The sequence below is a fragment of the Anolis carolinensis genome, chromosome 3 (assembly GCF_035594765.1).
Source record: "Anolis carolinensis isolate JA03-04 chromosome 3, rAnoCar3.1.pri, whole genome shotgun sequence".
Lineage (NCBI taxonomy): Eukaryota > Metazoa > Chordata > Lepidosauria > Squamata > Dactyloidae > Anolis > Anolis carolinensis.
The window spans coordinates 206,603,843-206,626,438 of record NC_085843.1 but is presented as its reverse complement, the minus strand read 5'-3'; the positions used below and the strand labels follow the sequence as shown (position 1 = coordinate 206,626,438).

At 38.4% G+C, this 22,596-nt stretch overlaps 1 protein-coding gene across 1 annotated transcript; it reads left to right on the top strand.

Moving 5' to 3' along the window:
* The first annotated feature begins 1,244 nt into the window (after window positions 1–1,244).
* Window positions 1,245–22,182, top strand: znf518a (zinc finger protein 518A). The gene is made up of 3 exons (XM_003224731.4): window positions 1,245–1,586; window positions 8,896–9,008; window positions 15,075–22,182. Exon 3 carries the CDS (start codon window positions 15,166–15,168, stop codon window positions 19,630–19,632), a length of 4,467 nt encoding a protein of 1,488 aa, XP_003224779.2. The 5' UTR covers window positions 1,245–1,586; window positions 8,896–9,008; window positions 15,075–15,165; the 3' UTR covers window positions 19,633–22,182.
* Window positions 22,183–22,596: the final 414 nt, after the last annotated feature.

The window sequence follows — 22,596 nt, the reverse complement described above, 5'->3', positions numbered from 1 at the left end:
GCAATGGAAAAATGTAATACAAGTCTTCAATAGACACCAAAAAACAGAGTACCATCAAAACAACTTGTGCTTGGCTGAAAATTCTTGCTAATTCACAGTGGAAAATGTCATGATGTAACCCTATAACCCTATAAGAAGAAGAAAATAGAAATAAACTTTGGCCAATTGTGGAAGCTCATATCCTTTGTGGCCAACAAGAACTAGCTTAAAGAGGGAGCAATAATTCAGAACCTATTACCTGTGAAGAATAATTGCATAATGATGTTAATTTCAGGGCCTTGTTGAGATCAGAAGACACTGGCGTCAAAAGTCATCTCAGGGGAAATAGGTTTCAACCCCTCCCAAAAATTTTTTTCTGGCTACAGACCTGTAAAGCAGATATTGTGGATCATCTGCCTTGTGGCTGTGTGGAAGAGCCTTTAGAGGCCCAGCGTGGCCATTTTCCTTCCTAGGATTACAGAGACATTCTGTGCCAGGAAGGCAAGTAAGAGTCCTGGGAAGAGATGAAAGCAGGCCTTATAAACCTAATATAAACCTTCCTTGCTGGGTTTCTCCATACCTCACAAACTCTGAGGATGCCTGCCATAGATGTGGGCAAAATGTCAGGAGAGAATACTTCTAGAACATGGCCATACAGCCTGGAAAACATACAACAACCCCAAAGCAGGCCTTGTTGGGAGTGCTCCATTGCTACGACTGGCTGGGCAAACAGGATCCCTAGAAAGGATAGAAATGCAGGGCCAGTATCAGGAGGTTCTCTTTCCTTCAAGCCCCTTCCACACAGCTGTATAAAATCCACTTTGAACTGGATTATATGGCAGTAGGGATTTATCTGAGTTCAAAGCACATTGTGGATGATCTGCCTTCATATCCTGGGCTCTATGGCGGCGTGGAAGGGCCCTCACATACTACAGTTCAAAGCAGACATTTTGGATGATCTGCCTTGATATCCTGGGCTCTATGGCGGTGTGGAAGGGCCTTCAGACAATGGCTGCGGGATGAGCCCAAAAGGGAGGTGATGTCATCAGGCTTCATTGGCTGAGGGAGGACATGATGGCTTCTTTCCTGGGATGCTTTTGGCGCCTGTGCCAAGGCAACCCAAGAGGGATGTCGCTGCTTCCCAGTGAGGGCTAGTGGTGTATTGTGTTGTTACTGAGCCGCCCCCATAGTGTGCTTGCTTGTTTGTTTGCCCGTCTGCGAGGAAGGGGAGGAGGAAGAGGAGGGACTCGGAGGTGGTGGTTGCGAAGGCAATGAACACTCCTCATGCCTTGAGGAGAAACTCCTTCAGAGCAGCGTTTGCGGGGCTTACAACAGGGAGGGCCCCTCGCGCCCTGCCTCCCTCAGCAGGACTGAAGGGCGTTAATCTGCGGGGGGCCGTGTTTCACTGTTTTGACTCATTCGACTCATTCGATGTTTTAGGCCCCAGGGTCTCCTTCCGCGCCTTCCTCTCTGTGCTACGCGAGGCGCATATCCCTCCGCCTCGGCCTCCTCACCCCGCCTTCCTCCATTGCCGCGCGCGTCAAGTGCCCGGATGGAAAGCGTCATGGCCGCCAACGGTGACTCGTCGGACTATGGCGGCGGGCGAGGTAACTGAGGCGCCCGTTGCGTGGGGAAGGCGGGCGGGGAGGCCGCGGGGGCCTTGGGAGGGCGAGGGGCGTCCGGTAGCCCCGAAGGCGGTGGGGTTCAAGTGGGGGAGCGGGGCAGGAGGCGTCGCCTTCGGGCTGTTGGGCAGGAACCGCCCTCTTGCCCCGGCGGAGAGGCATCAAATAGTCCCCTTCTCTTTACGCCTCTTTCTCTCTCTCTCTGTGGAGAAGTTCCTGCGCGGTTGCTCTTCCTTGGGAGGGGAAGAGGGGTTTGGGGATTCCGAGCGGGCCAATGCTGAAGTGCCCGGGTGCCTCGTGACAGCCTTTGTGGCCATGCTTTTCTCCACCAAGACTCAACAACATGGAGTGGACTTGTGTGTGTGAAGAGGGTTCTGTGCTTCCTTCCCCCAGGCGTTGCTCCAGCTGAATGTCACTTCACCTTGCAGCCTCACCTGCTTGTGATGTATTCAAGCGAAGAAGAGGAAAGGGGGCCTTCCTAAAGAAGGAGGGAAAACTCTTTTGAAAAGGCCTCCCTTCTTCACTTTGAGGCCCTTCCATACTGCCATATCAACCAGATGATCCAAGCAGATCATCCACATTGTCTGCTTTGAACTGGGTTATATGAGGCCCCTTCCTCACAGCCATATAACCCAGCATATCAAAGCAGATCATCCACATGATCTGCTTTGAACTGGATTATCTGAGTCCACACTACTATACAATCCAGTTCAATGTGGATTTTATACAGCTGTGTGGAAGAGGCCCAAGCGAAGAAGAGAAAAGGGGGTCTTCCTAAAGAAGGAGAGAAAACTCTTTCAAAAAGGACTCCCTTCTTCAACTGGGGCCCTTCTACACTGCCATATCATCCAGATGATCCAATCAGATCATCCACCAGATCTGCTTTGAATTGGATTATATGAGGGCCCTTCCACACAGCCATATAACTTAGAATTTCAAAGCAGATTTTATATAGCAGTGTAGAAGTGTCCTTGATATCACCAGGACTTCCATTGATCAGGATGGGACTTGCCATCATGCTTCGGAGTATGGCATTGGAGGTGCCTTATGTTCCACCTCTTAGCATTTAGACAATCCGTTCCTCAGCTTTCATGCGGATCATAACATCTTCTCTATTCACCTCCTTTTGTATCTATTTTGAGCACGAGTTGACCAGTGTACCATTGTAAAACCATGTTAGTCTCTGACATTATACACCATATGGAATGAAACAGACTGTGTTCCACCTGCTGTTTTATTTATTCACATTTGGTTGGACGTTTTTGGGTTTGTTTTGGTTTTTGAGCAAAGTTTTTGCATAGGCCGTTCCACGTGTCCTATGTTGGTTTGAAGGACAGGTATACAGTTGATCCCCCAGATCCATCGATTCAACAAAACCCAAAAGGCATACCTTGATCATTCTGTTTCGTATGAGGGCTGCTGTTTTACTATGCCTTTGTATTTAACGGGAGGTGGAAATCCATGGATTTTAGTGTCCACAAGAGTCCTGGAACCAAACCCCAGCGGATGCCAAGGACTGGCTGTGTTTCAAAATGTTGGACCCAATTTCAAAGCAGTATATATCACAATACTAACATGTTACAATTACACAAAAAGTTACAAATAATTGTCAAGCTTTACTAACCATTTTGATCTTAGGGCCCTTCACACAGCCATATAACCGAGAATATCAAGGCAGGTAATCCACAATATCTTCTTTGAACTGGATTATCTGAGTGGATTTTATACAGCTGTGTGGAAGGGGCCTTAGACACCAATTTTCAAAAACCTCCGCAAATAGAGAATATCTCATTAGGTTTTATGTTATGAGTCGCCATCTTGCAAATGACTGTGGCTAGGTGATCACTAGGAAAGGCAGCTAGCAACAATTATGTGCCCCGCCCTTTCAAGTGGTAAGAGGTGAATTCATGGGCCATTCGGGGCTGCAGAGATACAGTGATTTCAAAGTGAAGCCATCTTTTTGAAATACTTTGTATTTGCAAGATGCAGTTGTCTTAGAATTAGGCATCAGTAGTTTTTTGATGACTATAGCATTTCCAGGTACACACTTATTACTAACTTACTTCACATGCTCACACCTTGAAATGTGCATGTGTGCTACAGGCAGGATGCATCTACTGTTGCTCTTTGATCTCATGTTTAGAACTAACACTGCAAAGCCGTCTTAATTCTGAAGAGTATTTTCACAATTGTTCCAAAACCTCCATAACTTTAAAAAGACATTACTATTATTTTACCTAGGTGCCTCCATCTTTCATACCAAGTTTCTGTTTTACCTCTCCACTTTTACTGTATTTCTCTATCTTTCTGATTGTGGTCAAAGGACAAGACACTTCAGTGGATAAGGAAGTCTTTTGCATATTTACTCTAAGAGAACTCCCATTATATTTAATTTATCCTATTTCCATCTAATTTGACATAGTATGGGAGCCTTAAGTATTCAGTATAGATTAGTGTTTTAACACTTTTGTGTTTGCAGTAGTTGAACTTTTGTTATCAATAGAGATGATTGTAGCAGAGTTCTATAACAAAGAAAGAGCATGCTTTGGAATCTAGACTGTTCTAGCAGATGACATAGACCTAAGTGAAGTTGCTAAACCCAACTAGAAAGACCTATTGAATCCATGCAGATTTTGTATATCAATTCTTGTGTAAACCTCAATGATTAATTTGGTCTACTTTAGTTGGAAACCAACCTTTGGATTTAGTCTTCAATCTTGTATACTGCATTTTGTATGATGCTCTATATTGGCCATCATAATATGTTGCAGAGGAAAGATTTGAAAACAATTTGTATAGTAAACTGACTTCTCAAAAAGAAGGAGTAACTAACTGTATTAGAGCAGTGGTTCTCAACCCTTTCTGCACCATAAACCCTCTTAAATATCTTTTGTGGATGTGGACCCCCAAGATTTAACTCAAGATTTAAGGCACTGGATTGCATCAAGTAATTGTTTCAATTTCTTCATAAAGGTCCTTCAGATTTAAAGAGAAGGAGATATAAATTAATTTGTTAATGCACACCTATTGTAATATAATACTTTGATTATGATTCCATATGAATTTAATAGTATCAATGCAAATAATAGTTAATAGTTTAATAATTTAATCCTATGTGAACTCCCTGTGATGACATCGCGGACTCCTGGGGTCCCTAGACCTCAGGTTGAGAATCACTGTATTAGACTATGTTTTAGAAAAACTGGTGATATTTCACTTTAGTCCTTTTTATTTTTCTGAAAACAGCTGTTTTGTCCAATATAACAGATTGCGTTTTTAATTTAATTTTAGTTGTTAAGTTATCATTTGTTTTTATATGTTGGGCTGTCAATTTTTGTTATTGTGTATTGTTGTTGTGTTCAGGCATAGAATGTTTGCCTTTTATGTTTGGAATCTGCCCTCAGTCCCTTTGGGGAGATAGGGGGGAATATAAATAAAGTTTTATTATTATTATTATTATTATTTTATTATGACACAGCAAACAAGATAGATATGTTGGATTTCATATCACAAAATCACAAGTTGAACACTTCCCAAGTGTCTAGGACTGTGTGATGTATAATTATTATTATTATTATTATTATTATTATTATTATTATTTTGCACATGGACAGTAATACGTAACTATATTATGTTTTCATAAAACAATTCTGCATTGCTACAACAGTTAATAAATTTGATTGTGTTAGCATTACATCATGTTGAAACCTAAAAATATTTGCTTCTGGAGGAGAGTATGACATACCCAGCTAGTGGGGAGGGAAACAGAAGTGTATATTCTTACAGCTAAACTAAGTATGGTTTGCTCATCTCCTTTTACTCTTATTGAGAAGTCTTGTTCACCAAGTCAAGCTGAGGCTGGCTGGCTTGCTAGGGTGGGAGGAGATGCCTTTGAATGGATTGAGAAATTACAACGTCTTCCACGAGGAGAACTAAGGGGAGATATGTGCAGTAGTTCTCCCAGTGCTTCTTCTATTTTGCCTTACCTAGGAGAAAACAGAACGTGAAGGTGGCAGGGAGAAAGGGAGAATAGCCATCTTAGGTGAAATGTAGCAGGCTTTTGCTTTTGCCTTGTGATTGAAACAGCACAGGAGAAAGATGTGAGAGACAGGAAGCTATTCTCACACAGCTTCTTCCATCAATAACAAGCTCTGTGTGTAATTGGTTACCTTCTCCTAAAAAGCACATAATGCCATTTTTCCATTTTCAAACTTAAACCAGTATTTGTATCACTAAGTGGTGCTACAAAGTCATTGAAACTAATCCTGGCTAAGCCCATGTATCTCTCAGTCTTACAAAGAAAACGTTTTATTTTGTTGCCTCTCTGCTTGTTTCCTTACTGAAGACAAACCTTTTTATCTATGGAGGGAGTGATGAAGGTGTTGGTTGTGGACTACTTGGCATAACTTGATGAAGTCTCTTAGGGACAAAAATGAGTGTCTCACTTCATGAGAGTTGAGCACCTGGCAATATTTCTTATCACAGCTTTGCTCAAACTAACTGGTAAGATATGGTGTTATTTTTTTCTGATTTGATAGACCCTTTAGTACATTCAACATCTGCAGATAAGGCAGGCTAACATATTTGGTTTCAAATCTCAGCTGTACTATTCACTTGACTGGGGGGAACCTCACACTTTTCAACCAGCTCTTACCTTTTTGAAGCGAAGACAGTTAGCATTGTCATTAATGGATGTTCAATGAGGATTAATTTGGAAAATGTTAAAAAAATTATGCTGTGGAAAGACAGGAAAAGCAATCTACCTTTTCTGCTAACTGCCATCTTGTTCTTTTTGTGTTTTGCTTTTCACCATGATTATTATCTATACCCAAAGTGGTGTGATGAAGTGTTATCATGTGTGTAGACTTCCAAAGGAAGTAATAGATCTGAATTTAAATATTATATGGAATGTAGCTTTAAAAATAAGATTTTTAAAAGTTAGGCAACAGAACCCTTGTTTCTGAAAATTAATTAATGAAAAGCGTTCACATGTTTGATTATTTTTGTGCTCACTGTGGGTCTTGTAAATCATTGTGAAATTGAATAACTGATAGTTTAGGTATTCTGTTTGAATTCCTTGTTAGGCTGAGACTCGATAGGTTGCATCTATCACAGTTTAAATGAAAAGAAGTTCTAAATGAACTATGTTTGGCTTGGTTACATATGCTTGACTGCCATGAAATAATAAAGTATTTCTTATGCTTTAAAATGAAGTGCCACGAGAAGTTGGAATATTATGGAACAAATGTAGAAACATCAAATGGTTGTGTTTTGAACTTGGAAGAATTCTTATTTTTTCTTGAATATATGCAAAATGTGTTACTTTTTAATGGCAGTCGATCACAGGCTTGAAACATGTCTTTCAAAACTGTTTACAACATGAAATATAGATTATAAAGCTAAATGAAGATGTTTACTGTTGTAAGGAAGGTGGGTTGTTTTGTTTTGTTTTGTTTTCCTGTTAAAATGATTAAATTTGCATAAATACCTTAAACTGAGGGATCAAATCCTCTCTCATCTTGGAATCTAACTAAGGTCAGTTCTGTTCATTCCTGGATGGGAGACCACTTATGAATATCAGATACTGTAGGCTGTATTTCAGAGAAAGAAAGTGGTAAAAGCACATTTTGAATATTTTTCACCCGAGAAAACTCTTATGAAATTCATGAGGTTGCCATAAGTCAACAGGTGACTTCAAAGTATGCATCCACACACCGGGCTTATAGAAGTCATCCTCTATTAGGGTATGCCAAGAGTGTTTTAATTTTGAGGATTAGGGTTTTGAAAGATTCTGTGCTTTTGATCCTTGCAGAATGATTCAGTATGTGCAGATGCTCATGACAAGTTGGTGCACTGAAGAAACCTGCCTGTGTGACTATTCCCCTATTTTTAGAGCAAGGGTGGGAATTGTGAGGCCTTCTAAATTGTTGAACTGCAACTCCCAGCATTCCTGATCATTGGCTATGCTGGCTAGTTCGGATAATAGTTTAAATTGAGCAACATTTTAAAGTCTGTAGTACCTACTCCTGTTCTAATTTAATAAAAACACATTGTATTTACAACTAAACTAATCTGCAGGAAAGGGCAGTTAGATGATCTAAAGGTCTTGCACCATTTCTTGAATCTTGTAGTATATTCAACAGGATGCATATGTTTGCCCAGTAGCAATCCCTAGAAATTTTAGACAAACATGATTTTAATATGAACGAGCTTTCATATGATGTGATCAAATATTTTTCAGAACTGAAGCTACACTATGCTAATTTTGAGAATTGCGCTACCTATTTCTAAACTTAAAAATTATTCTTTTCTAAACTTAAAAATGATTCTTTTCTAAACTTAAAAATGATTCTTTTTGATGTGGAAGTTAATGATAATGTAAGGTATAATAGGTTGCATGGCTTTATGTGCATAACTAGTTAACATAGAGCCTCCAGTGGCGCAGCGGGTTAAACCGCTGATCTGCTGAACTTGCTGATTGAAAGGTCAGCGGTTTGAAACCGGGGAGCAGGATGAGCTCCTGCTGTTAGTCCCAGCTTCTTCCAACTTAGTTTTTTGAAAACGTGAGTAGATTAATAGGTACAGCTCTGGCGGGAAGGTAATGGCACTCCATGTAGTCATGCCAGCCACATGACCTTGGAGGTGTTTCAGGACAGCTCTTTGGCTTAGAAATTGAGATGAGCACCAACCCCCAGAGTGGGACACGACTAGGCTTAATGTCAGGGGAAAACCTTTACCTTACCTTACTCATTAACATATGGTTAACGAGTCTGTTCCGAAGTGCTAGGTAGTTGTACAGCCATGTATGACTGCAGTCTAGTGCATCCTTACATAGCAGAAAATATGGTTGAATATATTCAGAATTACATCTGGGGTAGATGTGCATAAGATTGTATTGTAAATTAATGAGATTTAGGAAAGCAGTATGTTTCGTTGGTTTAAAACTCAACAAGTTCTTGTCCACTTAGTTCTGTTTAGAATGTTTGTCTGCATCAGTGTACTTATTTTAGCAATATCTGCTGTAAACCAAGATTGAATACATATTACAAGTTCCTAAGTACCAGATAATTTTGAAGTGTTTCAATTCATGCCCTGTGCAGAGCTGCAAAAACTAGCAATGTTTCCTGCTACTAATATAAATTAATTAGGTTTATATTCCTGCAATTTTCTTCTAGTCATATGGTAGGATTCCTTTTAGAGGTAGGTTTTTCTGTTTATATTAATATCTGCTATAGTTAGATTTCAAATATTGGTGACTTGTATGACTTCAATCTATTTTTTCTTTTTATTTCAGAATTTTTAATATATTGAATCCAAAAGTCCTCAAACCTGGTTTTTATGTCTCTCATCTTCTGGGAAAAATATTGAGCAGATACTAAAGAATGGAATTGTAATTTTTCTTTAAAGGTAAGTTTTATGATTTCTTGGGAAAACTTTAAAATGAGAAAGGTTTGCTGTCTAAAACGTTTACTTAAAACATCCTGCATTTCTTTGTATGTGAGTTGAAGCATAAATCATGAAATGGCGAAATCTAGCAGGCTAAATTTGGAGGAAGAACAGGGAAAGAATGGAGGAAGTGGAAGAATAAGTGATTAATTAGCTACAGATATTTCATTAAAGAGAATATCAACACTTTACTATTAATGTAGTTTGACATCAGTTTAACTGCCATGGCTTAATGCTATGAAATCCTGGGAGCTGTAATTTTACAAGGTCGTTAGCTTTTTCTACCAAAGAATGTTGGTGCCTTACCAAACTACAACTCCTAGGATTCCATAACATTGAGCCATAACAGTTAAACAGGTGTTAGATTGAATTAATTCTGCACCATAGATACTCTCTCAGGTAACAGTTTATTGTGACTAAAATATTGTTTTAAAAGTTTCTTTAAAAAGTCAGCTTTTCAGGTTTTCATAAAGTATGGGAAATAATTATATGCAAGTGTTCAGTGACGCAGAAGGGTTAGGACTTGAGAAGGAATAATGACAGTGAACAGTACATATTTGGATGCCAGAGTGTGGGGTAGCAAAGTTAGTAACTATCTCAGGAAAGGATGTATATGAGTTGAGTTTCTGAGAAGAGAAATATATCGGAATGGGAAAGCCATGAAGCATTTTAAGAATAGACCTGTGAAACCTGTGCAGAATCAGAGATATGACAGGAAATCTCCATTGTATTTATGGCATATGTTCAGAAAAAGACAGAAGTTAATAAATTGGTAGTAATGGATCGGATGGATATGAGTGAATGAAGATGAAGCAATGACTGGATTAAGATGAAATCAGAAAGAAGATTGAGGCTGTAAAGTCAAGGGGTAGAACAGAAGTTCTTTGATTGCTTTGCTGGGAGGACAGAAAGAAAAGACTGAATTTTCACCATGTTTCAAAGAACAAGTGACATGTTTTGGGTGTAAGGGAAATTAGAGTCAAAAAGAAAACAAAGGCTTGCATCTTGCTGTTTTATTTAATAACATATTGTGTGTAATGGATGATGCCTTATGGCAAGTCTAATCATGTTTCTAAGTGAATAACAAATTGTCCAGTCTGAACCCTAAAGTCATGTGATGGTTCCAAAGGCAGTGTATTGAGTTTTCATTTTTGGAAGCGCCAATCTCCTTTTCTGTTATTCTTTTAGTTTGGTGACCAGTTTTGTGGAAAAGGAAAAGCCTGATATATCTCAGGCAATAGATATACCTACTAGGGATGTGCGATCCGTTAAAAAATGGTTCAAAAGTCTTTACAAAACTGGGTGGTGTGGTGTTTCATTTCTAAAGTGTTTCTAAAGTATAATTAGTGAAAAATTGGTTACTATCATGAGAGTAACAAAATTTTGTTACTATATCGTCACAGTAATTGTTCATAAATTATTATAATTGGGGAAACTTCAGGGGCTCCTTTTCCCTAATTTTTAAAGCTATTGCGGTGAAACGTGCTACAATAGTAGAACACATTTACCACTGTTAGTCCATCAAATGTCAGAATGTTTCACTTATCCATAAGTTTTTTGGGAATTTTTATAAACAACATTAAAAAAACTATAAGAGCTATTTTCTTGAATTTACTGTACAATGGCAGGAGATAACAAGGGATAATTCCCCCCAGTTTTCAGAAATATTCATACATCTACTGATTTTAGGGATTTTTTAAAAAAAGTTTTGACAAAATTATTTTTTTAAAGCCACAACAACTACCTTATTGGATGTCTCTCATGTTAACCAATAGAAACCAGTATTAACCAATTCTTCATCCCCAAGAGCCATCTAGTCCAATCCCCTTCTTCCAGGCAGAAGGACATCATCAAAACTCTAAAGTAATTAATATGCTTTCCCCCTATAATATGGGGAAATCCATTTAGGGATTTCTTCCCAGCCCAGCACAGAGATTTACTTACTAGAAGTATCCATCGGTCCTCCTCTTTGCATATTCAACCATTTGAACTTTCGCTGGCTGCTGTTAGGGAGGGACAAATCTCTCCGCTATTTATTTATTTCAATTATTTATACCCCACCCTTCTCACCCGAGGGGACTCAGGGCGGCTTACAAGTGGCAATTGATGCCGTTACACTGATATACAATAAACTAAAACGATTAAAACAGTCATAAAATAGTCATAAAATACAATATACAAAGTTTAAAACAATGCAAAGTGCTTATGCCATTCATCCACCAGACCTTATACAAGAGCTGTAATTCAGACAGCGTCGAAGCCAACACATGCTTATTCTTCAAATACCTGCGTACATAGCCAGGTCATAGCTATGCTGATTGGTGCTTTCTGATGCATTCTGGAAAATGTAGTTTAGGGCAGGGCCTTTTGAATTCTCTGGCATAGAGCTCCTCCCTTCCCAAACTACATTTCCCAGAGTTCTGTGCTGTTCCCAGAAAACACTGTCCCCTGTGTTCCCTTCTTCTAATTCCGAGAGGCCATTAATTTACAGAGGAAAGGCAAGGCAGTCACTAAGGCAGCCCTTTTGGCTTTGCTTTTTGAGCTTCCTTGCACTGAATATGAAACTGACTTTGGGAGACTTCCTGAGATTTACAAAACTAAAATGAAAAAGTATGGGGTAAGTTTTGATTTCTTAATTTTGGTGTGGACTGGGCATGCATGTCGGTTAGCACGTTGCAAATACAAATCATAAGAAACTGATCCGACTTAAGACACTTTCTAATATTTTTGTACATGCCTACTACCTACTTTCAATATGCTACCAGTTTTTTATTATTTCAAAAAATTAGGTAGAATTTTTTGTTTTTGTCATCATGTTGCATTTTAAAGCAACTTCCAAAATCTTTCTATTTATGGTTTTCTGGTGAGTTGTTTGTTAAAACATTTGAGGTTTATTTTTCATCTATGTTTTTATGATAGGATCTCTACACTTTGGTTTCAAAGAACTTTTACTTCTAGCCAAACCAGCCCCTTGGTTTTCCAAGGAGTTGGCGGCGATGAAGCAAGTGAGGCGGAGACTAGAGCGACGTTGGCGGAGAACTCGAAGCAAATCTGACCGAGCACAGGCTAGTGCATATTTGACAGCCTACTCCGCGGCAATGGAGGCAGCAGAGAAATCATTCCTTGCTGCCACCATTGCATCTGCAAGGAACCGTCCAGCTGAGCTGTTTCGAGTGGTCAGAGGACTATAACATACTGGTCCTCAAAGAAAAATCCCTGACCATTCAGCAGCCCACTGTGAAGAATTTACAAGGCACTTTGCGGATAAAGTCACTCAGATCCGTTCCGACTTGGTTGTAGTTATTGATACAGTTCCAGTGGATGTAACTTTGGCTTCTGCTTGTCCAGTGTTGATGAATACCTTTCAATTTGTGCAGCCTGAGGATGTGCACAGGATCCTTGGAGAGGTGAGAACTACCACATGTATTCTAGGTCCTTGCCTTTCCTGGCTGGTCAAACAGGCCAGTGTGGGATTGGCAGAGTGGGTGAAGGTGGTGGTCAATGCCTCCTTGGAACAAGGCAGTGGTGAGATTTGTATTTAAAAAGCCATCCCAGAACCCTTCTATAATGGACAACTGTTGTCCAGTGTCCAACCTTCCCTTTCAGAGCAAAGTTTAGGAGCGTGTGGTCGCCTCCCAACTCCAGGGATTTCTGGATGAAATAGATTATTTAGATCCATTTCAGTCTGGTTTCAGGCCTGGTTATGGAACAGAGACAGCTTTGGTCACCTTGGTGGATGACCTTTGAGGAGAGCTAAACGGGGAGTGTGACCCTGCTGGTTCTCTCAGTGGCTTTCAATACCATTTGCCATGGTATTCCTCTGGGTCATCTCGCTGGGATGGGACTGGGAGGCATTATCTTACAGTGGTTCCTATCCTTTCTGAAGGGCAGTACCTGGAAGATGGTGCTGCGAAACTCCTGTTCGAACCCCTGGCCATTGTCATGTGGAGTTCCTCAGGGTCCCCCATGCTGCTTAACATATACATGAAACTGCTGGGAGAGGTCATCCAGAGTTTTGGAGTACAGCGCCACCTATATGCCGATGATGCCCAATTCTACTACTACTTTCCACTTAATGTCAAGGAAGCTGTCCTGACCCTAAACCAGTGCCTGTCATCAGTAATGGACTGGAAGAGGGCAAACAAATTGAAATTTAATCCAGACGAGACAGATGTACTCCTGGTCAGTCGTAAAGCAGATCGGGGAATAGGGATCCAGGCTGTGCTGGATGGAGATCACACTTCTCTTAAAGACACAGATTTGCAGCTTGGGGGGATCTTCCTGGATTCAGCACTGAATCTGGGGGGCCAGGTATCTGCAATGATTGGGAGGGCCTTTGTACAATTAAAACTCGTGCTCCAACTGCGCCTGTTCCTTGAGAAGCGAGATCTGGCCACAGTGGTACATGCCTTAGTTACATCCTGTTTGGATTACTGTAATGTGTTCTACTTGGGGCTACCTCTGAAGAGTGCTTGAAACTTCAGCTGGTCCAAAGAGCTGCAGCCAGGTTGCTAATGGGCTGGCTACAGGGAGCAGACAACCCCCTTGTTGCAATAGCTCCACTGGCTGCCAGTCTGTTTCCGGGTACAATTCAAAGCGCTGGTTATGACCTTTAAAGCCCTAGAGGGTTCAGGTCCAGGTTATTTAGCTGACCACATCCCTTTCTAATGAAATAATAAAAACTTTATTTATATCCTGCCCCTCTCCCCAAGGGGACTTGGGGCGGCTCACAGCATATAATAGTAAGCAATGTAACAATATAAACAATAAAATAAAACAATTTAAATTAAATAAACAAGACAATAAACAAGCAAAACATAAAAATTAAAACAGCTATATTGGAGGTGAACATAAAAGACATAAATTAAATAATATAAAGCAATACTTATGCCATAAAATCATATTAAATAATTCAGCCACTGTCCTAGTTAGGTTCACTGTAAAATTCCCATTAAGTCCTCTATTTATTGGACAATAAAATGTCTAACCGTTTTCAAAAGCTTGCTTCCATAGCCAGGTTTTCAAGTCTTTCCTAAAGATTGATAGGGTGGGAGCCCCTTGTACAAACCCTCCTGAGATCTTCTCTCAGTGCCACCTCCATCCCAAGCCCAGTTGGTGGGAATATGAGAGCGAGCCTTTTCGGTGGCTGCCCTTCGACTCTGGAACTCCCTGGAACTCCTCTGGATCTCAGGGAAGCCAGAATGGCCTCCTCCCTGTTAGCCTTCTGGTGGCAGGTTAAAACCTTTTTATTCAGGCTGTTTTATAAAGATGAAGGTTTTAAATATCAATTTAGGGGGTGCTGTGGTTTTAAACTTTGAATATGTTTTAATGGTTTTTAATACTATTTATATTTATTCCTATTTTAATGTTTGCATATTTGTGTATTTTAAATTGTATGCTGATGCTTTTATGTTAAGCCACTTGTGTCTCCTGCAGGAAAGGTAAAGCATGGTATAATAAATATAATAAGAATAAGAATAAGAATAATTTTGTCTTGAGCAGTCAATCAAATCCAGGGGTGTTGATAATAGCGACAAGAAACCAGGTGAAGGTCGACTTAATGATCAGATTGTAGATGAGTAGGTGTGGCTAGCCTTCAGATGGACTGGGTAGAAGAGTTGTGGAAGTGTTTGGGTCTTGAAGTAAACAACCAATTTGAAGAGCTAATATGTTCAAGAAACATTAATATCAAGGAGGTATCTAAAAGGAGATGTTAGTAGCTAAAAGGTAATTTGTGTACCACCTGGGAGCTTGCTGTTTTAAAAGCTAAATCTGAAGCATATATTGAGTGTGTTAGTGGATGTGATGTGATAAAGGTCTGTGAGATTTTAATAAATGATGCAAATGGTCGAACACTTGATCAAAAGGCTTGATTTTTTAAAAAATGAGTTTTACTAACTTATTACATATTCTTTAATTACATAGACTTTCAGTATATTGTTTTTAAAATGCATAGACATTCAGTTTATTGTTTTTACATTCTGATCTTTATGTGTTTTTAAGAATCACATTGTTTTTTCCCCCCAGATATACTACATTGAGGAAATTATCTGACAGTATTTCAGCACTGAGATCTTTTAAAGAATACTGTGACAGGATATTAGAGAAGCGTGAGAAAATGCCATCTGAACAGGAACCATCTTGTATTCAAGAAACCAGCTTGTTGCAAGAGAAAGTGGATAGAATGTGTGCTCCTGCATCGGCTATTGCTGTTGAAAAGTCTATATCTCAGCCTGCAACTTCAGATATTCTCACCTACGGACTAAAAGATGTGAAAATAGAGTTGCCCAGAGTCAGTATCCCAAATGAAGTGGTATCAAAACATGAAATTGAAAAATATATGAATTTGTTTCAATGTAAAGAGAAGCCAGTAAGGACATCTTTCACTCAAGTGGATGGGAATGGAGGCAGTTTACACTGTTCTGAGAATTATACTCCATGTAATAAACTAGGACTGCATTATGAGGAAGGACAGAAAACTTCAGCGAAAATACTAAACTTTAGCTGCACAAAATGCAAAAACAACATTAGGTACAGCCCAAATGATCTACAGAAACACTTCCAACTGTTACATCATGGAGAATTGCCATCTTACCCATGTGAAATGTGTAATTATTCTGCAAATAATTTTCAGTCCTTTAACCAACACCGTCGGACACATCGTAGCACTTTAGTGAAATGTGAAATCTGTAATGATGACCACCGATATACTTTGTTGGATCTGACAAAACATTTCACATCTAAGCATTGTGTAAGTGGCCAGTTTCAATGTGAAAGATGCATTTTTTCTACCAGGGATGTAGGCACATTTGTTCAACACATTCATAGACACAATGAAATACAATATAAATGTGATACATGCAATTACGTAGGTTTTTCAAAAGAGGAATTTCAAAAGCATATGGCTTCACACACTGGCATGTTTCCCTTCACTTGTCAGTATTGTAACTACATGGCATCACGGAAAAACTATCTTTTAAAACATATATTTACTTTACACAAAGACCGCATCTATTCAAAAGATAAAATAGATGCAGTTAACAGTGAAAAGAGGATGAAAACTTCAACAGGACTAAAACTTATCTTGAAAAGGTACAAAACAGGAGCATCAAGGAAGGCATTATGGAGACGCAAAAAAATTACAAGTAGTTGTTGTAGAATTGGAGATGAAGATACACAGGTTCTCAAAAACATGAAGGAGATTCAGCCCAAATCTGAAGAGTTAGACCAATCTGCAAAGGAACCTGCCTTAAATGAAAATAACACTCTTGTAAATGAAAAGAGTATCTATAGCAAAACAAAATCCTCCCCAGCAGTACAGTGTAACAGAGCAGAAGATGGATTGGGTTCTGGACTGGGGTTGTTGAAAAAAGCTGTTCATGGACCTACAGTATTGATGGTTAAAAATAATAAAATATCTGTTCCTGCAAATTACAGTGCTAAATTTATGGGATTCAAAATGGTGGATGGAAAGCAACATATAGTGATAAAACTGCTACCTACTGATAGACAGAATTTGCCTGCAAGAAATGAAGTGATTAAAGACTGTTCAACTGGATGTCTACCACAGTCAGTTGACAAGCCAAGTTTTGCTTCAGGTACTAGATCTCATGAAATTAATCAAGTATCTAGGAATTCTGTAAATTCATTGACATCTCCACCAGCATTTTGTAGTCAGTATTCAGGAAAAATAAAGCAAGAAAGTATGAGTTCTTCGAATTGGAATGCATCTCAGACTGTTGCCCCTGCTAATGTACTGGTAACAAAGCGTGCAGTTCAACTGGCAGTGAATCCAGATTCTTCATTACCTTGTGATTTGGTGGCAAGGGCTGAAACCAGACATCCTGTTTCATGGAGGAATTGTGTATCTCAGGACCATCCTCAAATTTCAACATCTGATGGTACACACATGCTTCATTATGATCCCATGAAGAAATCCTTTCCAACTGAGTTCAAGGTCTTGAATGGTGAAGTGAACAACAGCAGTAAACATAATAATCTTTATTGTCCCTCAAATGATGCTTCTAATCATGCGCTGTTGCCATTCCATAATTATTCTAAAATAGACATTTTGGATAAATCTACAGATTTGATGTCTAACAAAAACTTTCCTCTGCCACAAAGGTCTGCCAGTGAAACCACAGCTTGTGTTTCTAAATCAGCATCAGGATTAAATTTGGAAAAAAGATCTCTTTATGGCTTTGTAAATTCAGATTATTCTCCAGTATTCTCAACTAATGAGCCTGGTTATGCCATTGATAGGCAGCATTGTGCTGAAAATCATGAACACCCACAATATTTAAATAGTAAGGTAAATCAAGTATTGGATCATGTAGCTGAAAAGTGTAAACAAGAAAATGCCTCAAATTGTGTAAATTCATCAGTCATGCCTAAGATTACATCAGTTTTCTCACTCCAAAGTAATCACGCATCCAACTATCTGTCACCTGAGGTAAATCAGTCATTACAAGATGTATTGAAAGGACAATCTGTTATACAGCCACACAACTACACAAAAGCTGCCTATAATCAGCCATTTCCAAACAATCATACAGATGGTAAAATACTTACACACTTCAAAGATTCAGCAGTTGTGTGCAGTTTAACACATCCCCCTGCTAAATTCAAGAGAGAGTTAAATGTTAACTGCAATACAACTAATGATGCTATGAACTTTAGGAATGGACGAGACCCAGTGACATCTCATAGAATAGAAGAAATAAACCCTCCATCAGGGATAGCAGGTATTGGTATGTTGCTGAAGACTCAAACAGATTCAGTCATAATGCATCAGTTGGCAAAAGAGAAAACGCACTACAGTATCCGTAGTGCCAATATTGCCCATTCATCTCTTCCAGAACAGAACAAATCAGTGGTAATTCAGCCATCACCAAATTTTTTTGTACCTTTGCGCCTTGCCCACCAACAAGGGCTGCAAGTTATTTCAGGAACACCTTCTCCAAAAACGGGTTCAGATCCTCAGGCAACACATGGTGCAACTACATCTTTACTTTTAAACAAAGGACCTGGAATGATTTTGACATTTGGTGGTGGATCACTTGGAACAATTGCAAATGCCACTGAAAATAATTCTCAGGTTTTAGATAAATGTGTATCTAAAGAGTGCAGTAAAGAGGCAGTAGAGATGAAACCAAACACAGACAGTTTTAAAAATGTAAGGAATTCTGCAAGTGTTAGTGTGTGCAGTGGGACTGCTGGTGCTTCATCCATTAGCCAACCACGAAAGGAGCAACTTAATCTTACAAATTCAGACAATAGAATTTCTTCTCTGAAAATCCTTGCTGGATATCAAGGCGGTAAGGTTGCCTCTTTGGAACCAATGAAACACCCAGAGATTGGACAAGAACAACCTGTGTATGCACTTTTGCCTGATGGCAGACAAGCAGTTTTTCTTAAATGTATGTCGTCAAACAAGTCACTCATACAGAACCACATTCACAATCCTGCTGATAGTCAAAATACTGAACCAAAGAAACCTGGAGCAATGCAACAAAAGCTTTTTTTGAAAATAAAGACATTTCCTGCTGTTGACAATTGTCTCCCAGTTAGCAACTTTGTGTCCTCTTTACAGTTCACTAATACGTATTCCCTTAACGGACCTGCAGTAGACCTGAAACGGTCAACTCTTTCTTCTAGTGATGGTTTGCTCTTATCACATAGATGGATGCCAGCAAATGCTAGTTTGGCCAGAGATGAATCCATAGACCCTTGTACTTCCATGGAGTCTGTACATTCTTCCAGGCATGCAGAAATATGTTCAAAAAAGCGCTCATCTAGTTCATTACAAACAGTACCTGCTAACAAAAGGAGTAGTTTTGGAAGCCAAACATCAAGGTCTATGGCAAACAGATTTTCAAAAGTTAGACGTCATTCAAAACAAACTGGTGCTAAAGTTTCTGATGCCACAGTGTCGCAAAAGAACCGGAATCTGAAACGGGGAGCGAGGGAAGACCTCAAAGAGCCTCCCAGAAAGAAAACATTGCATCGAAAGTGTAAGATGAAAAATCAGATGGATGTAAATGAGTTTGAATCATTGCTTCATGCCCCCTGTAGACCAAGAGCATCAAAAGACACTGAAAGGATTCTAAAGTTGCTTCCTTTTAATTCCAAACAACTTGTCAAATGCCCCAGAAGAAATCAGCCAGTTGTAGTTCTAAACCACCCAGATGCAGATGTTCCAGAAGTTGTAAATGTTATGAAGACTATTGCAAAATTTAAAGGACATGTACTAAAAGTCTCTTTGTCAAAGAGAACTATTGATGCTCTTTTGGAGCCAGCGTATTACAGTAGCAGTTTGTATATAATTGCTGACGACCTTTCTCGAAGAAAACGTAAAATGTTGAAACCTGTCAGTCCTGTCAAAGAAAGGTTTGTTTTAAAATTAACACTGAAGAAAACAAGCAAAAACAATTATCAGATTGTAAAAACTACCTCTGATAATACGCTGAAAATGAAATTTAGCTGTTGGTTTTGTGGGAGAATATTTGACAATCAGGACAACTGGGTAGGGCATGGACAACGTCATCTAATGGAATCTACTCGTGACTGGAATTCATTGGAGTAATTTATTATGATTTATAAAGAAGTCGAAATAGAGTATCTGACTGCAGATTATTTTGAACAACAGCGTCAAAATCATGTTTTTGGTGTTTTTTTTTAAAGGAACAAGTTTTGTAGTAGCACCTAAAATGAACCTGTATGAATCTAAATTAAATAGTTGCAATTGCGGTTTAAATTGATTTTTGCTACTACTATTATGTCATATATTTGTATTTAGATAATGAGTTTCAGGGCTTTTTTGTTCTGTACATTTTTCTAAAAAAAATCAAAGTGTGTACATATTTTTGTACTTTAGTTATTTGCTATAAAATCTTGCACAGGAATTGTATTTTTCCAGCTCTGTGCATGCACTACTAAAATGTTTTTCAGCTACACACAGCTATTGCCGTATTTTTCCTTAATCTTAACAAAAATAAATAAAAAGGACAAAACTTTTCTTTTCCAGGGATGAACACTGTTGTTAGTAAGTGCCTAAAAGATGTGAAGCAGTTTACTTTGTGTCAACTGTATAACCACAGGTCTACATGGGGCCAGGTTTCCTTACAGTTTCTTTTAAACAAAGCCATATGTGAATGCTTTAAGCTATATTGCTATGCACATGACACTTGTACTTTTTCTGTGCATCTTGTCTACTTTCTTAGTGAGATATTTTTTCATATAAATCAATAAACATGTTACTGTGTTTAAACCTGATAATGAAATCAGTTGGAAGTATAAAGTATTCCTAGCTCATAGGGTCTATTGAAGAAAGTCAAAAGTGAATATGAGTTATCCCCACTAAACCAGTATAATTTGTCTTAGAAGTTTGAGGAATTTTGCTACCTGTGTGCAAGACTATGGCACTGTGGTTATGGTGTCATTGGCTAGAAATCAAATTCTAACCTTTTGTTAGAAATTTTGTTTTATTGCTAGATTCTCTAATTTCTTTCTTAAAGGAATCTTTCAGGTTTGGTTTTCTAAGTACAAAAATTGATATCCCATAATTATGAAACATTTGACATTCCACACAAAAAATCTCCCACATTTGGCAGTCTTTCTAATAAAAAAAATACAACTGTCCTGCATTGACCTGACCATTCTGCTGTGTTTTAGGTTGTGACATTTAATTTACGCGAACAAAAATGCTTTTGTCCCATGTTGTCAAATATCACCAAACTTAATTTTCTTAAGAATAACAGTACAGCCTTGGCCTTGTTAGGTTGAAAGTAGAAATGATGTTGGATATTTGCTCAAACTCCTCAGGCTTTTGTATTGATCCACAATCTAGAAATTGTTGCTCTCTTAAGCCTGCAGTTGGACAGATGTTTTAACTTATGAGAGGGACTAAAATATTGTATATTTCAGTTTGATGGCCAGAAAATTATATATTGGGCATTTAAAGTCCCAGTTACAAGTTTTTGTCTTCCCTTCTCCCTGAAGGAAAGATAATTGAATCCAAAAAAATAAGTATTTTCTGGCCTTGGAGTTAAATTCATACACTATGTTCAGATAATTTGGGCTGTAGCAGGTATTGTCCACCTAAAATGGGAAAAGAGATACACAGGCATTTTCCAAGATTTCTTCCAGACTTGAGTTTTATCCCAGATAGGTGAAGTCTGAATAGTCAATATGTATATATATCCTGTGTGTTCAGAAAATAGAAAACAAATTGTATTGACTGAAATGATACACAAACAAAATTAAATTAGGAGCGTAAGGGGAGGGTGATTTCATTGATACCAGTTTAGGTTAAAATGCATATTGTCCACTATAGAAAAATTAGGGTTATCTAATGGTGAGAATCAATATTTTAATGAATTGAACAGAAAAAAAATAAGAATGAGTTGCATCAGTCTCACATGTGGATCTGATTTTTTTTAGTGTTTAAATAGTTCTTTGACAATGAAAAATCTCAGGAAAATGGTGTATTTTTTTAAAAAAATGCAGTTCAGGATTACCTCTTCAGATTTTCTCCTGCACATGTTTGGTGTCAACAGATTTGTTTTATAGAAATATTGCTCTATAATTGTATTGAATAATTTAAAACCATAAGTAAAGCACAGGTTTTTATTGTAAGATTAAGTTGCTGATAAAGAATCTTGGTCTTTGTCTCTTGAGCTGACTTCTTCAAATATGTAATAGTTTGAATATTCTTTTAAATTGTGACAGAATAAGTTCCCTAAGAAGTGTAGAATGATGCATTGATTTGTGTGAAGGGCATTCCAGTTTTTATACTCATAATTATATTTTGTATTTATATTAAAATCATCATTACACAGGGCTCATCTCAAATTTGATTAAAAGTTGAGAGATACATGGAAGAACAGAAAGGAAACGAGGGTTTTTGCCAGGCTTTCAAAAATTAGTATGCCTTCCACAATCGTTTCAACCACATGAATTGAGCTGTAGAGCGGCCAAGCAGTGTGTTTATAATGTGGCCTGGCTTCTGTTCTTTGTTATAGTACAGCTACTCTTAATGCTGCATGAGTGGGTGTATGTAAGGTGACTGTAATTATTTTTGCCACTAATTTTTTTGTAATATTGCTATTAAATTTTAATTCTTTGTCACAGTTAATGAGATTGAAAAGCTTCATATTTGTTACATGGGATGTCTTTAAGGTTCTGGGTAAAATGATAAGAATAATCTCGTTTCAGAAATGTGTACATGCAATTAAATGACATTGTCTTTCGGAATTACATTGCACCGAGCTGGTAAAATTTCAGAAAATTGGCTGTTGCATATATGGACAGAAGATACTTTTTCTAGTATTACTATCAAGTCAGTGATGCTGATGGTTTATACATTATATAGACATAATAGTCCTTTTTGTTTACAAAACAGATTGAGATCCACCATGGATTTGGTGGTATGTAAAGCTCAACCAGGCATATTTTGCATTCCCTTTCATCTCTTCAGACATACCACCTATCTCTATGCTCCTTGCCCTCTGCCTTTCATTAGTTCAAGTAGGATGGAAGTGGCCAGGAT

Bases quoted from the DNA above. Each gene is read 5' to 3' on its own strand.
- znf518a (XM_003224731.4), top strand. From the start codon at position 15,166: ATGCCATCTGAACAGGAACCATCTTGTATTCAAGAAACCAGCTTGTTG.